Source organism: Salminus brasiliensis, chromosome 1 (genome assembly GCF_030463535.1).
Source record: "Salminus brasiliensis chromosome 1, fSalBra1.hap2, whole genome shotgun sequence".
NCBI classification, from domain to species: domain Eukaryota; kingdom Metazoa; phylum Chordata; class Actinopteri; order Characiformes; family Bryconidae; genus Salminus; species Salminus brasiliensis.
The window spans coordinates 50,308,251-50,326,801 of NC_132878.1; the positions used below are offsets into that span (position 1 = coordinate 50,308,251).

The window sequence follows — 18,551 nt, forward strand, 5'->3', positions numbered from 1 at the left end:
GTCATTATGAATGGTCGATTCAAATATTGTCAAAAAGAGGCAGTGACGAAATGCTGCTTGATGCCCATTAAAGCACCTTTTTAGCCATTCAGAGTGGAAAGGTAAGGCAAAATAGTACCCAAAGATAACATTATCCACTACAATGCTGTTCTCAGTAACTTTGAAACCATTTGTAGGTTTGTTTTTTTTTCTTTTTTTCATTCTGGATAGTAAATAAAATGGCAATTAGTGGACTGCAGACATAGTGACCCCTGGTTCCTATCACCCTGATTGTAAAGTCATAGGTCATAAGTTCAGCTGTGACGTACACAAGTCGAGTGACAGCATGGCGCCAGAAGTGTAAATTCATATTTGTTGCTAATTTTCAAGCATAGGTTCAGAAAACTGAGATGTTGAAGCAGATCTGGATTAAAGCAAATCCATGAGCCACCCCAGTAACTGTACTGTATACTCAGATATACACAAATACAGCATAGCCCCATACACAAATGTGCTTTGACTGTAAGGAAGCACTATAGTAAGTTGGAGAGTTCAGCCTGGGGGAAATGTGACTGAACCACATTCCAGAAACGCTAACCCTGTGAATCTTGTTCTGCAGGTCACATTAAAGGGTGTCCTAGAACTGTAATTACCTTGGTTGAGTACACAGTTGAGTAATGAGAGTTCGGTCCAGTAAAGTGACAGATTGTGAACCTCAAACACTGTTATCTCTTCACTCATAAAAGTTATTTATGTGTTTAAGTTGTTTTCGATTTGTTCATGTTTAAACTCTGCCATGTTATGTAACTGTCTCGACTTGTTACATTTACATCCTGAAAACTGACCTACACTCAGCACACAGGCGCAAGGCTTCCAACAACTTCAGCTGTGAAGCTGTAAAACAGCCGTTTCTGGAAAATATGGTGGTGTTAATACTTGTAATCACTTTTTCTGGAAAAAAAGTAAAAATAAATCTTTGCCAAGACTGTGGATCAGCAACACTACCATCGCTTCAGCTAGCGAACTGCATACCGCGGGACTGGTACCAACTCTAGGCCGTAGGACTCGGGAATAATAATAATAACAAAAATTTAAGGTATTATTAAAGCAATAATTACAATAGTGTCTTGTTGCAGTGCTTCCATGTGACGTGTCTTGGTGCCATTAACCAGCCCATCAGTAGTAGAGCTTATCCAATTATTCACAAACCAAGCCAAATTATAGGGAATTAAATGGATGTGTAAAACTGCACCTGGGCATTTTTCCTAACCAAAATCACATCTTCTATATAAAAACCTTACATAACAAGTTCAGATACTCAATAAATGCATTCTATTGCACCCTTCGTCTAAATCTACTGCTGGGTTCTCTCCGTAGCCTTGGGAGACTGTGCTGTCCAGCAGGGGGAGTACTGTGGGGTCTGAGGTCTTTAGGGAGAAATAAAAGGCAGTAATAAGAGAAGACTGTATGCTTGGGAGTGTATTATATGCACATGCTGAATTGGAAAAAGAAAAAAGGAGTGGTCTGTAACAAAATCACACACTGTAACAGCAGTTCCTGAGGGAAGGGGGGTTGGCAGTATGTGTAGATGGCTGGTTTTTAAACCTTTTAAATTAGCCTTTGCAGTTCATTTCAAGATCATTTGAAAACAGATCTTTGTAAGCATACTACATACAATGACTAAACAGACAATATTACATTCATGACTGACCGAGTGAGAGATACCCATACCATTCTTTCAGCAAAACAGTAAACTGCTCTATGAAATTACACCTCCACAATAATAAATCCCCTCTAGCAGTCTCTGCTCAAACCTCCCCGTCGTCAGGGTACCGCTGGACGACTTCCTCCACTTCGATAACTTCCACAACCAGGTCACGGATCTCCTTGATACAGTCCAGAGGTCTCGCCTCAGGCTGTGCCTCTGTCGGGGCTTCTGTTGGAGAGGGCAGGAACTGTGTATTTACAGCTGATTCAGTGCTGGCATTGGCTTCTGGTGGCTCTTTCGCAGCACTGTGGGCAAAACTAGCCAGACCAGATGCCACTGCCAAGCTTGCCTCAGCATCTGCAATGGATTCACCCTTTACTATAACAAATTCATCAGGTTTGCAGAGTTTAGCCACCTCCACTGTGACTTCTGCCACTGGGTCGCCTTCGTTTGTGCTTTCCACCACCTCCTTTTCCGCTGGCATCCATGACGCATCGTCAGAAAGGACCACGTCTGGCGTAGTCTCGCTCTCTCTGCTCTCATGAGGAGGATTGTCCACCAAGGCTTCAGTCTCTGCAGTGGAGCTGCTCTTTTTCTCCTCTCCAGTAGAGGGTGCTTCAACGGACGCCTCACTGCAAGGTCCAGGGTCCTGTGAAGCAACTTCACTTGTCAAAGGTTCACTGTTCTGTGCCACTTGATCCAGAGGCTCTGTGATATCTTCTGCAGAACAGGGCTGGACAGGTTTGCTATTGACTAATTGCGCTGCCTTTGGAACAACCTGGGGAGTTGCGAGTGTTGTGAGTGTGTATTGGGTAGTAACCGAGCCAGAGGGGTCCACAGTTTCTGTGGAGAGAGAAGTTACCATAGCAGGCTCTACTTTAGTGTTTTCTTCCTCCTTCAAACTCTCAGTGGCTGTAGGCGTGGCTTCAACAGTCTCCTCCGTGAATGTTGGGTGCACCATGTGCATCACAGGCAGTGTGGAAGGTACAGTGATTTTTGTTTCGGGTTCAGCACAAACAGAAATTTCCTTCTCTCTTTTCTCTTCCGTTATTTGTTCTCCACCTGCTTGCACAGGCTGAAGCTGGGCCATAGCCACATGTGGCTCCACAACTTTAGGCTCCTGCACTACCAAGGCTGCTGGTTCTTTACCAGAGCCATTGGCCAGCAGAGGTGACGGAGGCATAGCATGTTTCCGTGCTGGGGATGTGCTGATGTGGGCTGGGCTGCTGGGAATTGAACCCGGAGGAGTGGCGTGCAGGCTGGAAACACTGAAATTGTACCTGGACTCCGTGAACAGGTTGTATTTCTTCATGCTGGCTGCCTCCTTCACCACTGTCAATAAAAGATATCCAGTAGTCAGAGGAGTAGCCTCTTGATTGAATGTTAATAATATACCAGAAACATTGTGTGTTTAAGCTGAGAGAACAATGACCCCTCTATTTAGCTTACCTTTGCTCACTTCTTTTTCCAGTATCTGCTGCAAGATGTCTTCATAGACATTCTCCACATTGATGAAGGATACATAATCCGCAAATATGTACTGCTCAAATGTTGGTAATTCCTATATGGGATTTAATTTAACATCAGGATAAGATTTAAAAAAAATGTTGTAGGACTTGGACATATCAGCAAGTCTCCAAGCAGTGAGCTTTAATTCACCATGAATTGATATGGCAGTAAATGGCTGTACCTTTTTGAAGGTAGGAGCTAGATGAGCTTTGATGCTGGGTAAAGTGATGTTGATCAGAGCTTCTTGGAAAATCCTTTTTCTCACTGTACTGCTGTCGTAGTCATATTGCTGGCAAATGCAAATAATAACAGCAATAATAAACAATTTTGATTTTGCAAAATCAATATTCGAACATACCAAGCCAGTATTTAGCTACAGTAATGCAATTAGGTGAAACTCCCTATACACCAATCAGCCATAACATTAAAGCCACCAATACAATACATACAGATCCTTTGAGGTCCTGTACATGGATTGCATCAATGAGCCTGTCGCCAGTTCACCGGTTGTCCTTCTTTGGAACACTTTTGGTAGGTACTAACCACTGCATGCCAGAAAAAAACCCACAAGACCTGCATCTAGTGATCTAGATATCACGATTTGTCTCTCGTCAAAGTGTCTTATGCTTCTTGTTTTTAACGCCCTTGACAGATGCCACTGCAACCAGACACTCTGTGTTACTTGTCAGTATGTTTAATGTTATGGCTGATCGGTCTATAAATGGCACTATGAAAGTATGTGTGTGAACACTCACCTTTAGAACCCTGTCTTTGGCTTTCACCATTGCCTCTGCCAAGTCCCTGTTTTCCTGTTCAGCTTTGTGCAGGAGGAGCTCAAATGTGTATGCTACGTTCTCCACCAGCTGCAGAATTCACACAGAGTGAGCAAGGTTTCAGTCCACAGTTTTAACATGGCGACATTTATAAAAGAGAGCTTCAGCATTTAAGGTCTCATTACTTCCACTAAGACCTTGAGTCCATAAATATTTGGACAGTGACACAATTTCATTTCAGTTTTAAAAACACTGCATTGACTGTTTAAGGTATTTCAGCCATTTGCTACATAGTCCCTGCATTTTCACTGCCTTAAAGGTAATTGGACAAAGTAACATAATTTAAAATATAAGTTATGTTTTAATACTTGTATGCAAATCAAGTCAATGAGAAATTCTGAAACCAATGGACATCACCAAATGCTGGGTTTTCTCCCTTGTGATGCTCTGCCAGGCCTTTACTGTAGCGGCCTTCAGTCTACAGTGTTTGGTCTATCTGACTTCAGTTGAGGTTTAAGTGAAAAGCTGTTCACCAAGGTAAGGTTCAGTGACTGACTGTTATGACTGTTATAAATGTATTTATAGCTCTTGGGTTGCTTTTGCTGTATATTTTGGGTCGCTATTCATCTGTACTGTGAAGCATTTAACTAAATCAGAGCTCTGTACACTTCAGAATTCATCCTGCCACCTCCATCACCCCAGAACACTGCCTCTGTCAGGTTTGACAGATGATGTGGTATAGTTTGGAGCCTTTCCTTTCTTTCCCCATACTCTAATCTTTCCATTTTATGTTGTTCTTTTTTGCAATTTCTGATGCTTTACATTATATTCAAAGTCTAAGTGAAGGGATGCTCTGATCTGGCAGTTCAGCGTATCAGAATACAGGAACTGTACCTGTTGTATATCTATCTGTGTGCTGTGCTCCAGTCCTTTGCTGTTGGGGTAGCTGAAGCTTTGCTGTAACTCTTGGATATGATCTTGCAGTTCACTCACTTTCTCATAACAGCTCTGTAAGTCTGGTTTTCTCATCGTCTCCAAAGCCTATAGAGAGTTAGAGGGAGATACATAACAGAGAAGATATCCGGGTTAATGTAGCTAAGCAATAGAAAACAGATCTCCAATCCTCCTCCTTGAAAGCTACCTTCCTACAGGTTCCATCCAGCTCCTCTAACCTTCCAACTCCCACCCAATTCTAACACACCCTATTCAGCCAATCAAAGACTTCTAAAGGCAGTGATTAGTTGGGTCAGGTGGGGGTGGATCAGGGTCTGCAGGAAGGCAGTGTATGTCTTAATACACTGTATGCCTTAGCTCAAAGTTATTGATTTCTGAATGAAGGTTGAATGACAGTTAGCTTTTTCAAGCAGCTCTTTGAATACAGCACTGATTGATATGACATATGGCCCCCAGTGGTCCCTGCCTGACCTGCTGAACCTTGTCTTTGGTCATGCCATTCTGGAAGTCCTGACACAGCTGCTCCATCATGGCTTCGCTCAGCTCTCGTGCTTCCTTAAAACCCTGGCTGATGGGCCCCATCACCTCCTCCAGTACGGCTGACAGGTGAGGCTCCACATGCTTCATGCAGTATTTGGTGGCTGGTTCAGCTACTCTGGCTAAAGAAGGAAAAGAAGGTAAATTCACATTACAAGTTCCTCAATTTGAATATCATTTCTGTCTTGACATTTCACATTTCAGTTTGGAATTCTTTTTAAAATCGTCACAGACTCCCCCTGTATACCTTTGAGCTTGCTCTCCAGGAAGGTTCTAGAGTTCATGATCTGATCCATATCCGAGCGCATGAGCGCACTTTTCTTCTGGGCTTTCTCTTTGCATTCATCCTTCAGAGCTGTCATTCCCTCCAACAGGGTCCCCTGCACCAGGTAATACGCCGCCTCTATTGTCTAAAGACCAGAGGGTATGTCATCATTAGAGTCACTCGGCTGTCAGAAAAATCGCTGACAATTTATTAAGGCCATCATTCACTGGATCTGTGGTATGTGGACCTAGCTTCTAGACACACCAAAGACATTATTCATTTCGAGACTAGAAAGGGTGAGCAACACCCTAACCTCACTTCTAATGGAATTCATGACTTTACTAAAACATCATTGTGGGTGTGAGCCTTAATGACCATTGACATCACACTGGTGGTAGAACCATCCAGAGCAGATGGAACTGAAAGAGATAACAACCCGTAGCATGTTTGTCACAGCTTGAGGTAAAACACCAACCCAAAGTCTACTGCACTGTTTGGTTCCAACTTCCATCAAGGTCTAGCAATCTAGCAACATCTAGCAATTGCGCCTAGGTTTCAACCATCTAGCTGATGGTTTGAGGTTATGCTGAAGAATTCTAAATTCTAAAGTAGTCCTCCTTTATAATTCTATCCACTTTGTGCAATGTACCTGTTCAAAAGCGGCCCAGGATGATGCTACCGCCACCATACTTAACAGTTGAACTTAGTACATTGTTCTTGGGGTTGAATGACCCATTTTTACTCAAAACAATGGTATTAGGGCTAGATTTGAAAACCTGTAGCATGTTTGTCACAGCTTGAGGAAAAACACCAACCCAAAGCCTACTGCACTGTTTGGTTCCAACTCGATTCTAACAACACTTAAACCAGCCCGTCAAGGTCTTATTCAGAAACATCTGAATTATTAGAGTAGGGTGTGTTAAAACAGGGCTTGAACTACATTCTGCAGGGCGGTAGATCTCCAGGAGCAAAGCCAGGCGTCCTGTTACAAAAGCTGCTTTGGCAAGGGTTCTTTTCTACTTACAGTGAACCACACTCTCTTCTTTTCCATCTTCTTGCCCTTCAGACGTGGCAGCAGATCTTTTTCTAGAGATGGCAGCAAGTCCTCCATTGTTAGATTTGCCAGCACCTAAAAACACACATTCATAACAAACCAAGCTAAACATTTCTGAAATCAAGGCTATATATAGGGAATTTTGCTGCAGTAACTGTCCACACTCTGCTGGGAAGACCTAACACTAGATGTTGGAACATTACTAATGCCTTTGTGGATGAATGCAATCAGGTCCTGACAGCAATGTCCAGTACTGATGGATGCATGATTGATTGTATGGTCCTGGATCGCAAATGCTACTCCAGTTCATCCAAAAGGTATCCGACAGTACTCCCATTGCTACCAAGAATGCAGCTCCACTGCTTTAACATGCTTGCCATTGGGCATTAGTGACCTTGGGCTTGTGTTCAACTGCTCTGGAGCAATCCGTTCTATTGTCAATGGTTTTCTATGGAGATTATCCAACCTGAAGACGCATGTAAGCAATAGGTGCACCTTAAAATAAACACCTACTTTATTAAGCACACATACTTTAAATGGTGCACTTTGTATGTTTTTCCATTCTCTGACTGGGGCTTATCTGTTGGTATGCCAGTTGTTCAAAAGGGACCACCACATGTAGTGTGTATACGCTATTTTAGTGTATCAGGCTGTACTGATACCATACTGATATCACTGCTGTGCTGAAAACAGGCCACCATAGCTGACACTAAACTGTGCAAGCAACAGATGTGCATCTGTATGGCAAGTAAACTCTAAAAAGTAATGCTTGAGTGTATGAATAAGGAAGGTGTACACTAAGCAAGAGGGGTTCTTTGACTCGTAATACCAGTATTTATGTTTAATACTTATGTATTTTTAAAGACAGGTGAAAGCACGCAGGCAGTTTCCATGTGTTTTACTGTTTCCCTGCATTACTCACATTCCACACAGTGCTCTGCTCTGAAGTAAGTGTGTCCATGTATGTTTGTGCCAGAGCCGCATGGCAGTGTCCAGGTATGTTCTACAGTTTGATGTTCTACACAGCAATGAGGGACTTTGTTGATTGTGATGAAACGGTTGATGATTAAGTTTGGTGTGTGGTGTGGAACGACGGTACAATCATCCTCAAACCTCGGATAAATGAGTGTTCTCTAACTCACAACATGACTTCCATTTGATGAGCTGGAAGTGCTGAGCAATGGCAAATAAAAGACACTAATCACAGTACACAGTGTTACAGCTGAGAATAGAGAAAAAATCTTACCCGCACATCACTGCCAATCAGCATATCCCACGTTTCATAGTGGCCCTTTTCCTGTCTATACAAGTGGATGGCTTTGACAAAGGCTTGCACCTCACATGTCTTCTTCTTTAGAAAGTCTGGAAAGAGAATGAACAAGTGAGCCAAACAGGATGTATTGGCATCTTCTTTTACCCTAGTTTATCAGTGTCTATGTGATACAATAAGGAATTCTCAATACCAAGTATGCCAAGTTCTAGTGTACTTGGTAGTACGGACTTGGCAAGTTCAGCTTGTGAATACAAACTCCCGAGGACAGGAGAGCACAGTATGGTGATTTTGCAATAGGAATAGCAGCGTGGTGTGTAATGCGTTCTGGGATATCTGGCAGTCTCAAGCCTACAGGAGTCACCTCCTGATACATCCTTAACAAGTAAGAGTAAGAGAACATGCATATAGTGTACAGACTGTACTTGGCTGGATGTGGACTTCTGAAAGTAACAGTACTTTGGCTGTGACTGATGAAGTCCACAGGAACACAAGTACAGACAGGAACAAAAATTGAGAATCAGCCATCATCTCCTGGATTTACAGAACCAGGATTTAGTTCATGTTACAGGGCCAGGTCTGATGGATCCTGTTTTTATCATAAGCCTCTGGTAAACATGCAATGATGTATGAACAATCTGGGCCATTGTAATGAAAGGTACCCAGCCCACCTTGGTTCTGGTGACGAATACAGTCAGATAAGATGGAGATGAATTTGGTTTGCATGTCCTCCTGGTAGAAGCAGAAGTAGTAATCTCTACGGTACGGCAGTCGGAGGTACACAGGGAAATCTCCAGGCATACCAGCCATTGGTGGAGCAAAGTCTTCCTTCGTATCTGCAGCACAGACCCATACACAAAGCACAATTACACATGCATTCTATAGTGCTAGTCACTTCAAAAATAATAGCTTATCAAATCTATACTTTTTTCGGTATGACTTTACTTGGATGGTTCATTATAGATGCTCCGTAGATGCTCATTTGACATTTAACTTACATTCAAATGAATGTATAAAATGCGACTGAACTCTAAGCTGAATGTAAATGATTGTCTATTGAATGTAACTCTGCTCCTAACCCTAAACCTAACCTAACCCTTGAATCAACCCTAAATCCTAACCCCAGCTCTAACCTTAACCTAAACCTTAAATCTTAAACCTCTATGGTTATAAGTTCATGGGAACATTATTGGCCTTGCTCTTTCTGGGTGGGTAACATGACTAAACCTCTTTTCCCATTACTCAGCGCAATGCTAACCAAGGTTTGCTGATGTGACAGAATTTGCAGGTAGTGCTCTCTTCTCCTCTTACGTTACCCAGCTATTGGGTGGGACTGAACACAACTATATTGGGGGGGACAAACACAACCACCATATATAAATACATATAGATCATGTGTCTGGATCATGAAGATTTAACCCCTTAGCACTCACAAGGTGTATTATCCAGTAACTACAGGGACGTCTGTATGAACTGATGGGGCTATTTTTTGGTAATAGAAGTTTGTAAGAACACTGTTGGACAACTGTTTTGTACATGTTAAAGATGCTGGAGGCCAATAGGAAAGGAGGAGTTAAGTGCTAGTGATAAACAAAACTAACTCATTGAGCAGGCTGGTTCCCTGAGGGCTGGCCAAAGCAAGCACTGAATGGAGGACAATGACAGGAACAGGGCTTGTGGGAAAGGTATTTTCAATGTGTCCTAATTCTGTGGAAGCCCAGAAACTCTTTTTGAAAAAGAAGTTTATTGTGTTCAGAAAAAAAATAAATAAATAAATAAAAAAAATAATGCAGTCTATACTCTAACCTAGTCTTTTTTGCTTCCTGTTAACCAAACCCTGTAGTTCAGTGACCGTATCTATCTTCTACTATTTGGTACTTTAGTACACTAAATATGTAACACAGAGGCTTGTTCTTTTTGGCTGCACTGAGTACCATCTAAGCAAATGTGAAAAAAAAGGAAAACAAGTCTTGTCTTACTGTTAGTGTCAGGGAAGCACTTGTCCACCATTTCCATGTATTTCTCCTCTGAAGTCAAAACAGAGCCTCCAGTAGGCAGCAGCTTGTATAGTGGTGGCGAGCCCTTCACATATGTCTGCAGAAGGAAGAGGTAGGAGAGGTCAGGACATTGTATAAATGCTACCTGCTTTCACAAGAACTTTCATTGTGGCATGTTTTCCCAGGGATGCCCAGCCAACACGCTCATGTGGGGCTCACATATGTTTTTAGTTTGTTACTGGGAACCAGTTGAGTTTCCCAAATGGGCACCCATTGTTACAGCGCACCCATGTTTACCCCTCCTGGTCCCATCACTTGTCACACCCTGGTGAGACTCTAGTGGGCATCCATATGTGGGGTCAACATGGAACCCACAGACAAAACTTTCTGTTTTCCAGTTGGACTAACCATACAGGCCCCACATGGGCATGTTATCTGGGTGGACACTTACCTCATAGCTCTCGTGGCACTCCAGGCAGTAATTGGCTCGCACCACTGCATACCTTTCCTTCCACTTTCTGTTGTCATCGAACCATAGCACATGGTCTTCATAAAACACATTTCCTGCCTCTGGTGGCTCCTGCATAATTAGACCAACATACAGGGGCCAAAGTGATTTAAGATGAATATCTGGCATCTACCATCCTTATTTTAGCATCAGCAGTGCTTTCATTTTGCATGGGATATACAAGACTAGTGTACATAACAAGCAACGGAAAGTAACAGACGCATGCACAAAATCTGGCCACATCTGGTTAAACTTCATCAGTCTGGTATAGTCCGTTACATGTTACCTATATTAGCTTGGTGAATCCAAGTACATAAAAGAGCAAGCTTTAGACCCCAATAATGACTGGCCATGTGCAAAAAAGGGGTGAAACTGTTTAAAATTGTTTACATTTTATTTAGGTCAAACTTCAAGACCAAACGATTCTCTCTATTTTATCAGAGGAGTGCTGACTCTCTTACCCACTGCTTGAGAAGTTGAGTGTGCTCTTCTTTGCGCTGGACTAGCTCTTCATGAATGTGGGATAAGAAGGCCAGTGTGTACTGCTTCTTGTAGAAGGACGCAAAGTTCTTCAGCTCTGCCTCTGCCCGTCCTGCAAAACACATCCACACACAGCACACACTATTGAGAAGCTGGTTACTCACACACCACACTGCGTCAAGAACTTAGTCCTCTTTCACTGCTGCTATGATCAAGGCTGAGACAGTGGTGTAAGAAGTGGAGGGTTTCATTCAGTATGTCAAAATAATGACTTCTTTTCTGGAGATTGAACTTGGTGTGACATTACATTCCAAACTTTGGTATTCTGCTTTCAAAAAAAGGGAACAGCCATACTTACCCACACCTCTCTTCATTATATATCTTTGCCTTATTAATTTTATACCATTCAGATGATTGGCTTTTTCACTAAGTTCTCTCTGTTCACTGCATCTCTGAAAATGAACATCCATCACAAAGAAGGAGTAGAGTTTAAGGAGGCTAGGAGTCCCTTGCACTCCATTCAGTAACCTCTCCCCACTGCCATTCATCAATAACGTATTCTCTCGAGAGAATACATGTTTTTTCCTTGCATCACTCCAATAAACACAGCCTCACAATACAGCAGCAGGAAGAGGCCATTTAATACTTGCTCGTTCCTAACGAGACAGCCTCCCTCCCTGCTGTGGTCGTGAAAAACAGCTCTGCCATTCCGACATTCTTTTGCTGCTGCCCGTACCCTAACTAGGTTGCTCCATTGTAACTGCTCCTCTTTCAAAACACTGATTATCTTCATCTACATCTTCATCTGGCTCCTGTCAAGGATTGTATATATTAGGCAACAAGTGAACAGTCAGTTCTTGAAGGCGATGTGCTAACAGCAGGAGAAATGGACAACCATAAGAATCTGAACCAAACTATGAGGGCTAGATGCCTAAGTCAGAACATCAGGCAGCTCTTGTGGTAGATTTTCTGGTATGCAGTGGTCAGCATCTACTGAAAGTTGTCTAGGAAAGCACGACCAGTGAACCGGCGACAGGGCACCTATGGCTCACTAATGTAATCAATGGAGGCCCCAACTCACAACTTACAGGACTGATGCCAGATACCACAGCAGGACACCTTCAGAGGCCTTGTGGAGTCCATGCCTTTAATGGTCAGATCTGTTGTGGCAGCACAAGAGGGAACTACTCAATACTGAATATGGAAGGTGGAGCTAATTTCATGACGGATGAGTGTTCTAAACTTCTGTGTAATTGCTTTATTGCAGCAGTTCCTGACTGATTCAGTTTCCCTCCAGAAAGATGACTCCCTACAAATCTATCAAGGAGTAAGTTTATGGCACATGAAAAATGGCCTTCTTTAATAGTTTGCATCTAAAAGTAATGAGTGCATATACACTCTTTAGAAGCACTTCCAATCCCGATCAGTGAACTGAAAGCATTGAAAGCATGAACACATCTGATATAAACGTGTAGTGTTTTGAATGTCATTTGCATTAGTAATAATGTATGGCTGGTTATACATACATTTTTATGAATTCCAGAATTTAATAAAATCTTTCCTGATGGCTTTTTGTAAAACAGCACGTCAGTCTTTATTCATTATTTATAGGCAGCATCTTTAGTTAGATATGTTTTATTGGATAAAAATTTAAGAACAGCACTGAGATCATTCTGAGGTAATCTATGATTAGCTTTCCTCACCTGCATTGCATGTATACATTTTAGTGTATAAGATAATGACAAGGTATGGAATATTGCTGTTTTTCTATTAAAAATGGTGGTTTACAGCATAACATACATACGATGGGCTTTCTTACTTCACCTAATTATATAGCTGGAGCTGAAATTAGAATTATATAGTTATAACAACAGTTACAAATGCATAATTACATGTCTACAAATACAGTGACATTGCATTGGTTTGGCACCCTTGGCCACAATTTCTGTTAGTTCTGTTTCTGAATCTCCAAAAGACATTTTAAACAGGATTAGTGTAATATTTTAGTTCTGAGCATTTTTAGAATAAAAAACTGTAAAAGATGCACCATGCAAAAGTTCCAATCCACAGGATTTGAGCTTTTCAAATAACTTATACCAATTTCACATCTCTTTATTAACTTATTCGGGCTATGGCTTGTTCATTATTACCTTCGGGAAAAAGTCAGGTGATGCACATTTCAAAGCTTAATAAAATGTTTTGAGACACAAAAGCCTTTTACAAATGCCCCCAAATAAGAACTTGACCATCAACTGAACGTACATTTGTTTTTGTGTTTGTTTATGTTTGTGAGTCTGGGTGTGTAGTTGGGTGTGTATACATGTGTTTCATTAGTTCAGCATGTCTGGCATTCTTGCGCAGTCCCAGATGCCAGGGCTACATCAGGCATTTACGCCTGACCTGCACAGCTTGTTCTGCACTGACGTACCTCATACCAACAGACCGGCCCCACACTACACCTGTGGCACAAACCGCCAAACAGAGAGAACCCTTTAGATGACAAACAGTGGAATTCATACAGAATAGCTAGACACTTACTCTACAGCACAAATAAATAAATAAATATCACATTCCTTTGGTAAACACATCCATTATCTATGATCTGGTAATGGCCTCCACTTGATGATTAAAAGTGCTTCATAATCAATTCACAATTACAAGCCAAAGATGTACAACACCCTTAATAAAAAAAAGGGGGGGGGGGTGTGAATGCTTAAATCAGAATTATATGAGAATGGGTATTTCTCTCCTCTCTTTGATCCTGGGCTCCCCCTACATTCGAGAAGTGTAATTCGAGCTTTAGGCCACCACTAAAAGACACGCTCTACACACGCATTTCTGGACAAGCTGAGAGATACAGACCTGTCACGGAAAGTTAATGAAGAATGTGGACTGAATCAGTATGCTCAGGTAACATAGCGTTACAAAGTTCTTGCAAGCACATCCCTGCCCGCTTCACCAAAGAGCCCTGAGAGACAATGATAGAGACACTATTTTCCTTATTACAGGTCAGTGGAGCATCAGCGTGATTTTAAAGTTGTTATTTAACCCATAGTCTTTTAACGTCTTTAACAGCCTACGGACCACCAATGGGCCAAATGTGTTATTACAAACTTCTATTATCGAAGAATAGTCCCACCAGTTTGTACAGAAGCCCCTGTAGTTACTGACTAATACACCTTAGTGTGTGATAAGGCTTGCTTCTTTAAATGAGTCTTGCTGGGTTCTTCAAATACAAGGAAAACCACTTGTAGAGAGTTCTTTTAAACAAGGGCTCCACTACTGGGTTCCACTACTGTTACAAGCCAAAGAGCCTCTATTCAGTACTATATGATAATCCACCCATTTTGTAAAACAACATCAAGTACCTTTCACAAAAACACGGAGGTAGTAAGGTCACTTTTGGTGGCTCATATGATTGAAAGTAAGGCAAAAATCAGTGAACCATAAGTATACACAACACCACTGGTGTTTCCTGGTACATGAAATACAATGACACATCTGCCCTAAGAACATTTCAATTCCACAAAGTGTGTAAGCAACAGGGGGATTTCAGCATTGTTCTCGGCTCTATTCTAAAAAAAAAAAAAGGGCACAATTTCCTTTCCTTCAGCGAAAGGAGAAACATAAGGAGAGAGCAAAACAATGAATCTGACCAATGCGCCAGCTGTGTGAGAGGGAGAGTTTGAATCATGGACTTCTCTATACTAGTGAAATGGCACCAAACACTGCTTATGCACTCAACCAGCAATTTATTAGGAACACATATCTACTCCTTCATGCAATTATCTGATCAGCCAATCATGTGGCGGCAGTGCAGTGTATGAAACCTTGTCGATACAGGTGTATTTCTTACTGAGCTACTTACTGTAACTGCCAGTGTGTTTAGCTGGCTATTTGTTATTACTGTGTTTCTGTTCGGCTGCTGTGCTCCAATACATACTGTGATATTTCAGCCCTAAATGTGTCACAAAGACTGATCAATGTACTCTTTTTACTGAGCAATACTGTGTTAAGTGGCTGACTTGTGTTTTCTGCTGAAAATGGCCTGACACTGAAACTGGGTGTCACATCCGTGCCATCTGTAGTATGATGTACAGCTCAATAGTACAAACCTGCTGAGTAACTAAATAGTTTCAGAGCTGAACAGGTTTACATTTCACGAGACAAAATATTCGAAAGCTGTCATCTGCCAGTCTCATTATCGGATAATTGAAGTAATGAAGTTATTGGCAGTAAAATAACAGGGTTGACGGGATGGCGTTAACTGCTTAAAGCAGGCTTGTAGGCAAAGTGCACCAAAGCACCTGTTTTAACGCATCTCAAAAGGCAGGCTCTTGGTTTTGCTTGGAGTGTCAGTGTCAAGGACGAGCATTTACAGCATGTACATTATAAATATTAATAATAATAAGTATTGGGACATCTGCTCATTCAATGTGATTCTCCTGCTTTTGCTGGAGTAACTGTCTCCACTGTCCAGGGAAGAGGGCTTTCTACTAGATTTTGGGGGAGCACTGCTCTAAGCAGTGTCCCAGAAGTATTGGATGGAGCACCACAGCTCAATGCTGGTGGGCTGTATATCCTTCTAGGGAGCTGTATGCCCCTCAAACACCTGGCATTACGCATGGTCTAGTGATCAGTCTAGTGATTCTCTGTTGACCTCCGGAATTTCCTTCTGCAATGCTGGATGTTTTTCTTTATCACACCATTCTGAGTAAACTCTAGAGGCTGCTGTGTCTAAAAATACCAGGCCGTTTTTTTTACCCTTTCTGAAACTGCTGGCCTGTATGAGTATGATTTTATGCATTGTGCTGGTGCCACAGCTATTGTTGATCATGAGCTAATCAACATATGACATGATATGATGATAAATTATGTAGTTTTTAGTTCAATCTTTTTATAATAAACATTTCCAAACTTTCCAGGATGTATTTTCCCATAACATCATGTAGCATAACTGTACAATAGAACATTCCCATGTTAAAAGGATGTTCAGCACATAAAGTCTCTTGACAGTGAGTTCTCGAGTTCAGTGTTCTGAATCTGAATCCAGCAGTGGGATGTGGTAGAATGGGAGATCCACAGGATGAAAGTTCTCCTGAAAAACATGCAGGGATTGTGTGATGCAATCACATCCACACCACCAGATTCTCAAAGGAATGTTTCCAACCTTGTGGAATCCAAGACACGACAAACGGAGGCGGTTCTGACAGTAAAAGGAGGCCCTACCCAGTATTCGTACAGTCTCTATAAAAAAAAATACATGCTCAGTGAGAGTACATATGAAAAGAAAACGTGTCGATCAAGTTTCCAGGAAAACTCGATTAATGTACAGCGCATACACTGACTGTGCAACTGACACTCGTGGTTAACATCACTGTCCTCCCGTCCTTACTCATATTACACAATGACCCCAAAGAGAAAGAGAGATAAAGAGACAGAACAGGTCTCGGCACTTCTCACACTCCCTCTCCCTTTTCAGCCATGGAGCTTGAATGACAGGAGTGACATGACTGAGTCTGCTGAGGAATGCAATGTCTGGAATGATAAGAACAGGTACCTTTAGTGTGGGAGTGTGTGTGTGTGTGTGTGTGTGTGTGTGTGTGTGTGTGTGTGAAAATCTATAGTTACAACAATCCTTTTAACAGTACTCTGTCCCTTAATTGTTTACTACACCATCCTAAGCAGCCCAATCAGTATGACTAAAGACTAAAGATCAGCTGCTCTAATCCCACACCACATAAACAAACACGCTACATGGCCAAAAGTATTGGGACACCTGCTCTTTTACTGTCTCTTCTGAAATCAAGGGTATTAGAACAGTGTTTCTCCTGCTTTTGTTGGAGTAACTGGGTCCATACTGTCCAGGGACGAAGGATTTCTACTAGATTTTGGAAGAACATTGCTGTGATGATTTGGTTGCATTCAATCATTCAATGACAAGAGCGTTAGTGAGGTCAGGATGCTGTCAGGATGATTACTAGCTCACCTCATTCCCAACTCTCCAACTTCTGGTTAAGTACTGGATCAGTAGCATCATCCATCATCAGTCCAGAGAACACAGTTCCACTGCTCCACAGCTCAGTGCTTGGGGGCTTAGTGCCTCTCTCTAGTCCACGCCTGGCTTTAGGCACCTGCTCAGGAGAGTCCAGCTCTATTGGCAGTAGCTCGCTACTTCTCTACAGGGACTAGACAAGCTGTTTGAGCAATGGGTGCAACTGGAACTTAAAACTTTTAAAAGTTAATGCGTGTACTGAAATATTGGAGTATCGCAGAGTGTACATTAACGACCTGACCAGGAGAGAGTGAAGTCCGTGGAAAAAGAAATACACGCGCCTAAGCTCACTACCGAGAACCGCAGTGACCGCGGACACAGCTAAAGGCTAATGAACCGCTTCTTCTGAGGGAAAACACTGTTTGTCGCTGAGCTTAACACTCACCTTTAATCATGTTGGACCTGTTTTCATCCAGTAGACTGGACGAAGATAATCCCATGGTGGCGTGTTTGGTTGAGTCGCGCTCCCCTCAGGTTGAAGTTCGCCCCTCTCTCTCTCTCTCTCTCTCTTTCTGTCAACAGACGAGTGCACCCTCAGTCTCAGCCTCAACCTGAGCTCCAAGCATCTGCTCACTTCGTGCACTGTGTGGAGGTGAGGTGTGTAGTGAGCACGCGCCTGTACTGCCCACTTCTGGATGAGGACACACTGCTGTATGTGAGGAATCTCCTTCCCCGCCCGACAACGGAGGAAAACATCGCCGCTGGGTTTCGGGCTGCACTACTTTTTTTTTTTTTTTTTACTTTTTTCCCCCTTACTGTTCATTTTCAATATATTCAATATATATATATATATATATATAGTTTTGCGTGTAAACCACAATTTAAAAAAAATATATATAGAAAATAAATCAATTGAATTATATGTATTTAATTAATTAATTCTTAATATTTTGTTACATGTGGACGTCACTACAAATTTATTTCTGCATAATGTGGACTCTCGCATTGACGTCATATTAGTTCTCGAAACGTGAACTCAAAATAAATAAATAAATAAATAAATAATTGTATTTAATTATATTAACTATTTTGACACACTGCTGCCATAAACAGAAGAGGAAAAAAAACAAGCAGATGAGTTTCCACAAGTCCATACTGTATATATTCATATTCATATTTTCAAGGGTTCATATTTTATTTATACACTACAAAATATCTTGTGAAATTAAAAACAAGTGAAATTTAAAAATCTTAAACATCCCTTTAGTTTGTATTTGTACGTGGGCAAAATTGAATGTGCTCATTAGAAAGGGGTGGCGGGACCCTTTTGGTCTGAAGGGGTGTAAGAAAATATTGATACATAGAACCACAATCAGATGTTTTGTGATACTGTATCAATTTAAAAAACAAAAACAAACAAACAAACACTGTATTTCTAACGTATAGTTAACACGCAAATACCTGAGGCAGGCCGTGGGTTATGTAGTATGGTGTTTAAACCACTGCTCTGATTGGAGAACAT

The 18,551-nt window shown here is 41.7% G+C and overlaps 1 protein-coding gene across 1 annotated transcript; it reads right to left on the reverse strand.

Moving 5' to 3' along the window:
* Window positions 1-1,440: 1,440 nt before the first annotated feature.
* On the reverse strand, window positions 1,441-17,683 carry niban1a (niban apoptosis regulator 1a). Its single transcript, XM_072695999.1, has 14 exons — window positions 17,475-17,683; window positions 11,016-11,146; window positions 10,498-10,626; window positions 10,029-10,143; window positions 8,721-8,885; window positions 8,026-8,141; window positions 6,750-6,854; window positions 5,708-5,870; window positions 5,395-5,582; window positions 4,864-5,010; window positions 3,952-4,059; window positions 3,378-3,485; window positions 3,137-3,248; window positions 1,441-3,019 (listed from the first exon to the last, which is right to left on the reverse strand). The coding sequence occupies exons 1-14, from the start codon at window positions 17,527-17,529 to the stop codon at window positions 1,788-1,790; spliced, it is 2,874 nt and encodes a 957-aa protein (XP_072552100.1). The 5' UTR covers window positions 17,530-17,683; the 3' UTR covers window positions 1,441-1,787.
* Between the last annotated feature and the right edge of the window lie 868 nt (window positions 17,684-18,551).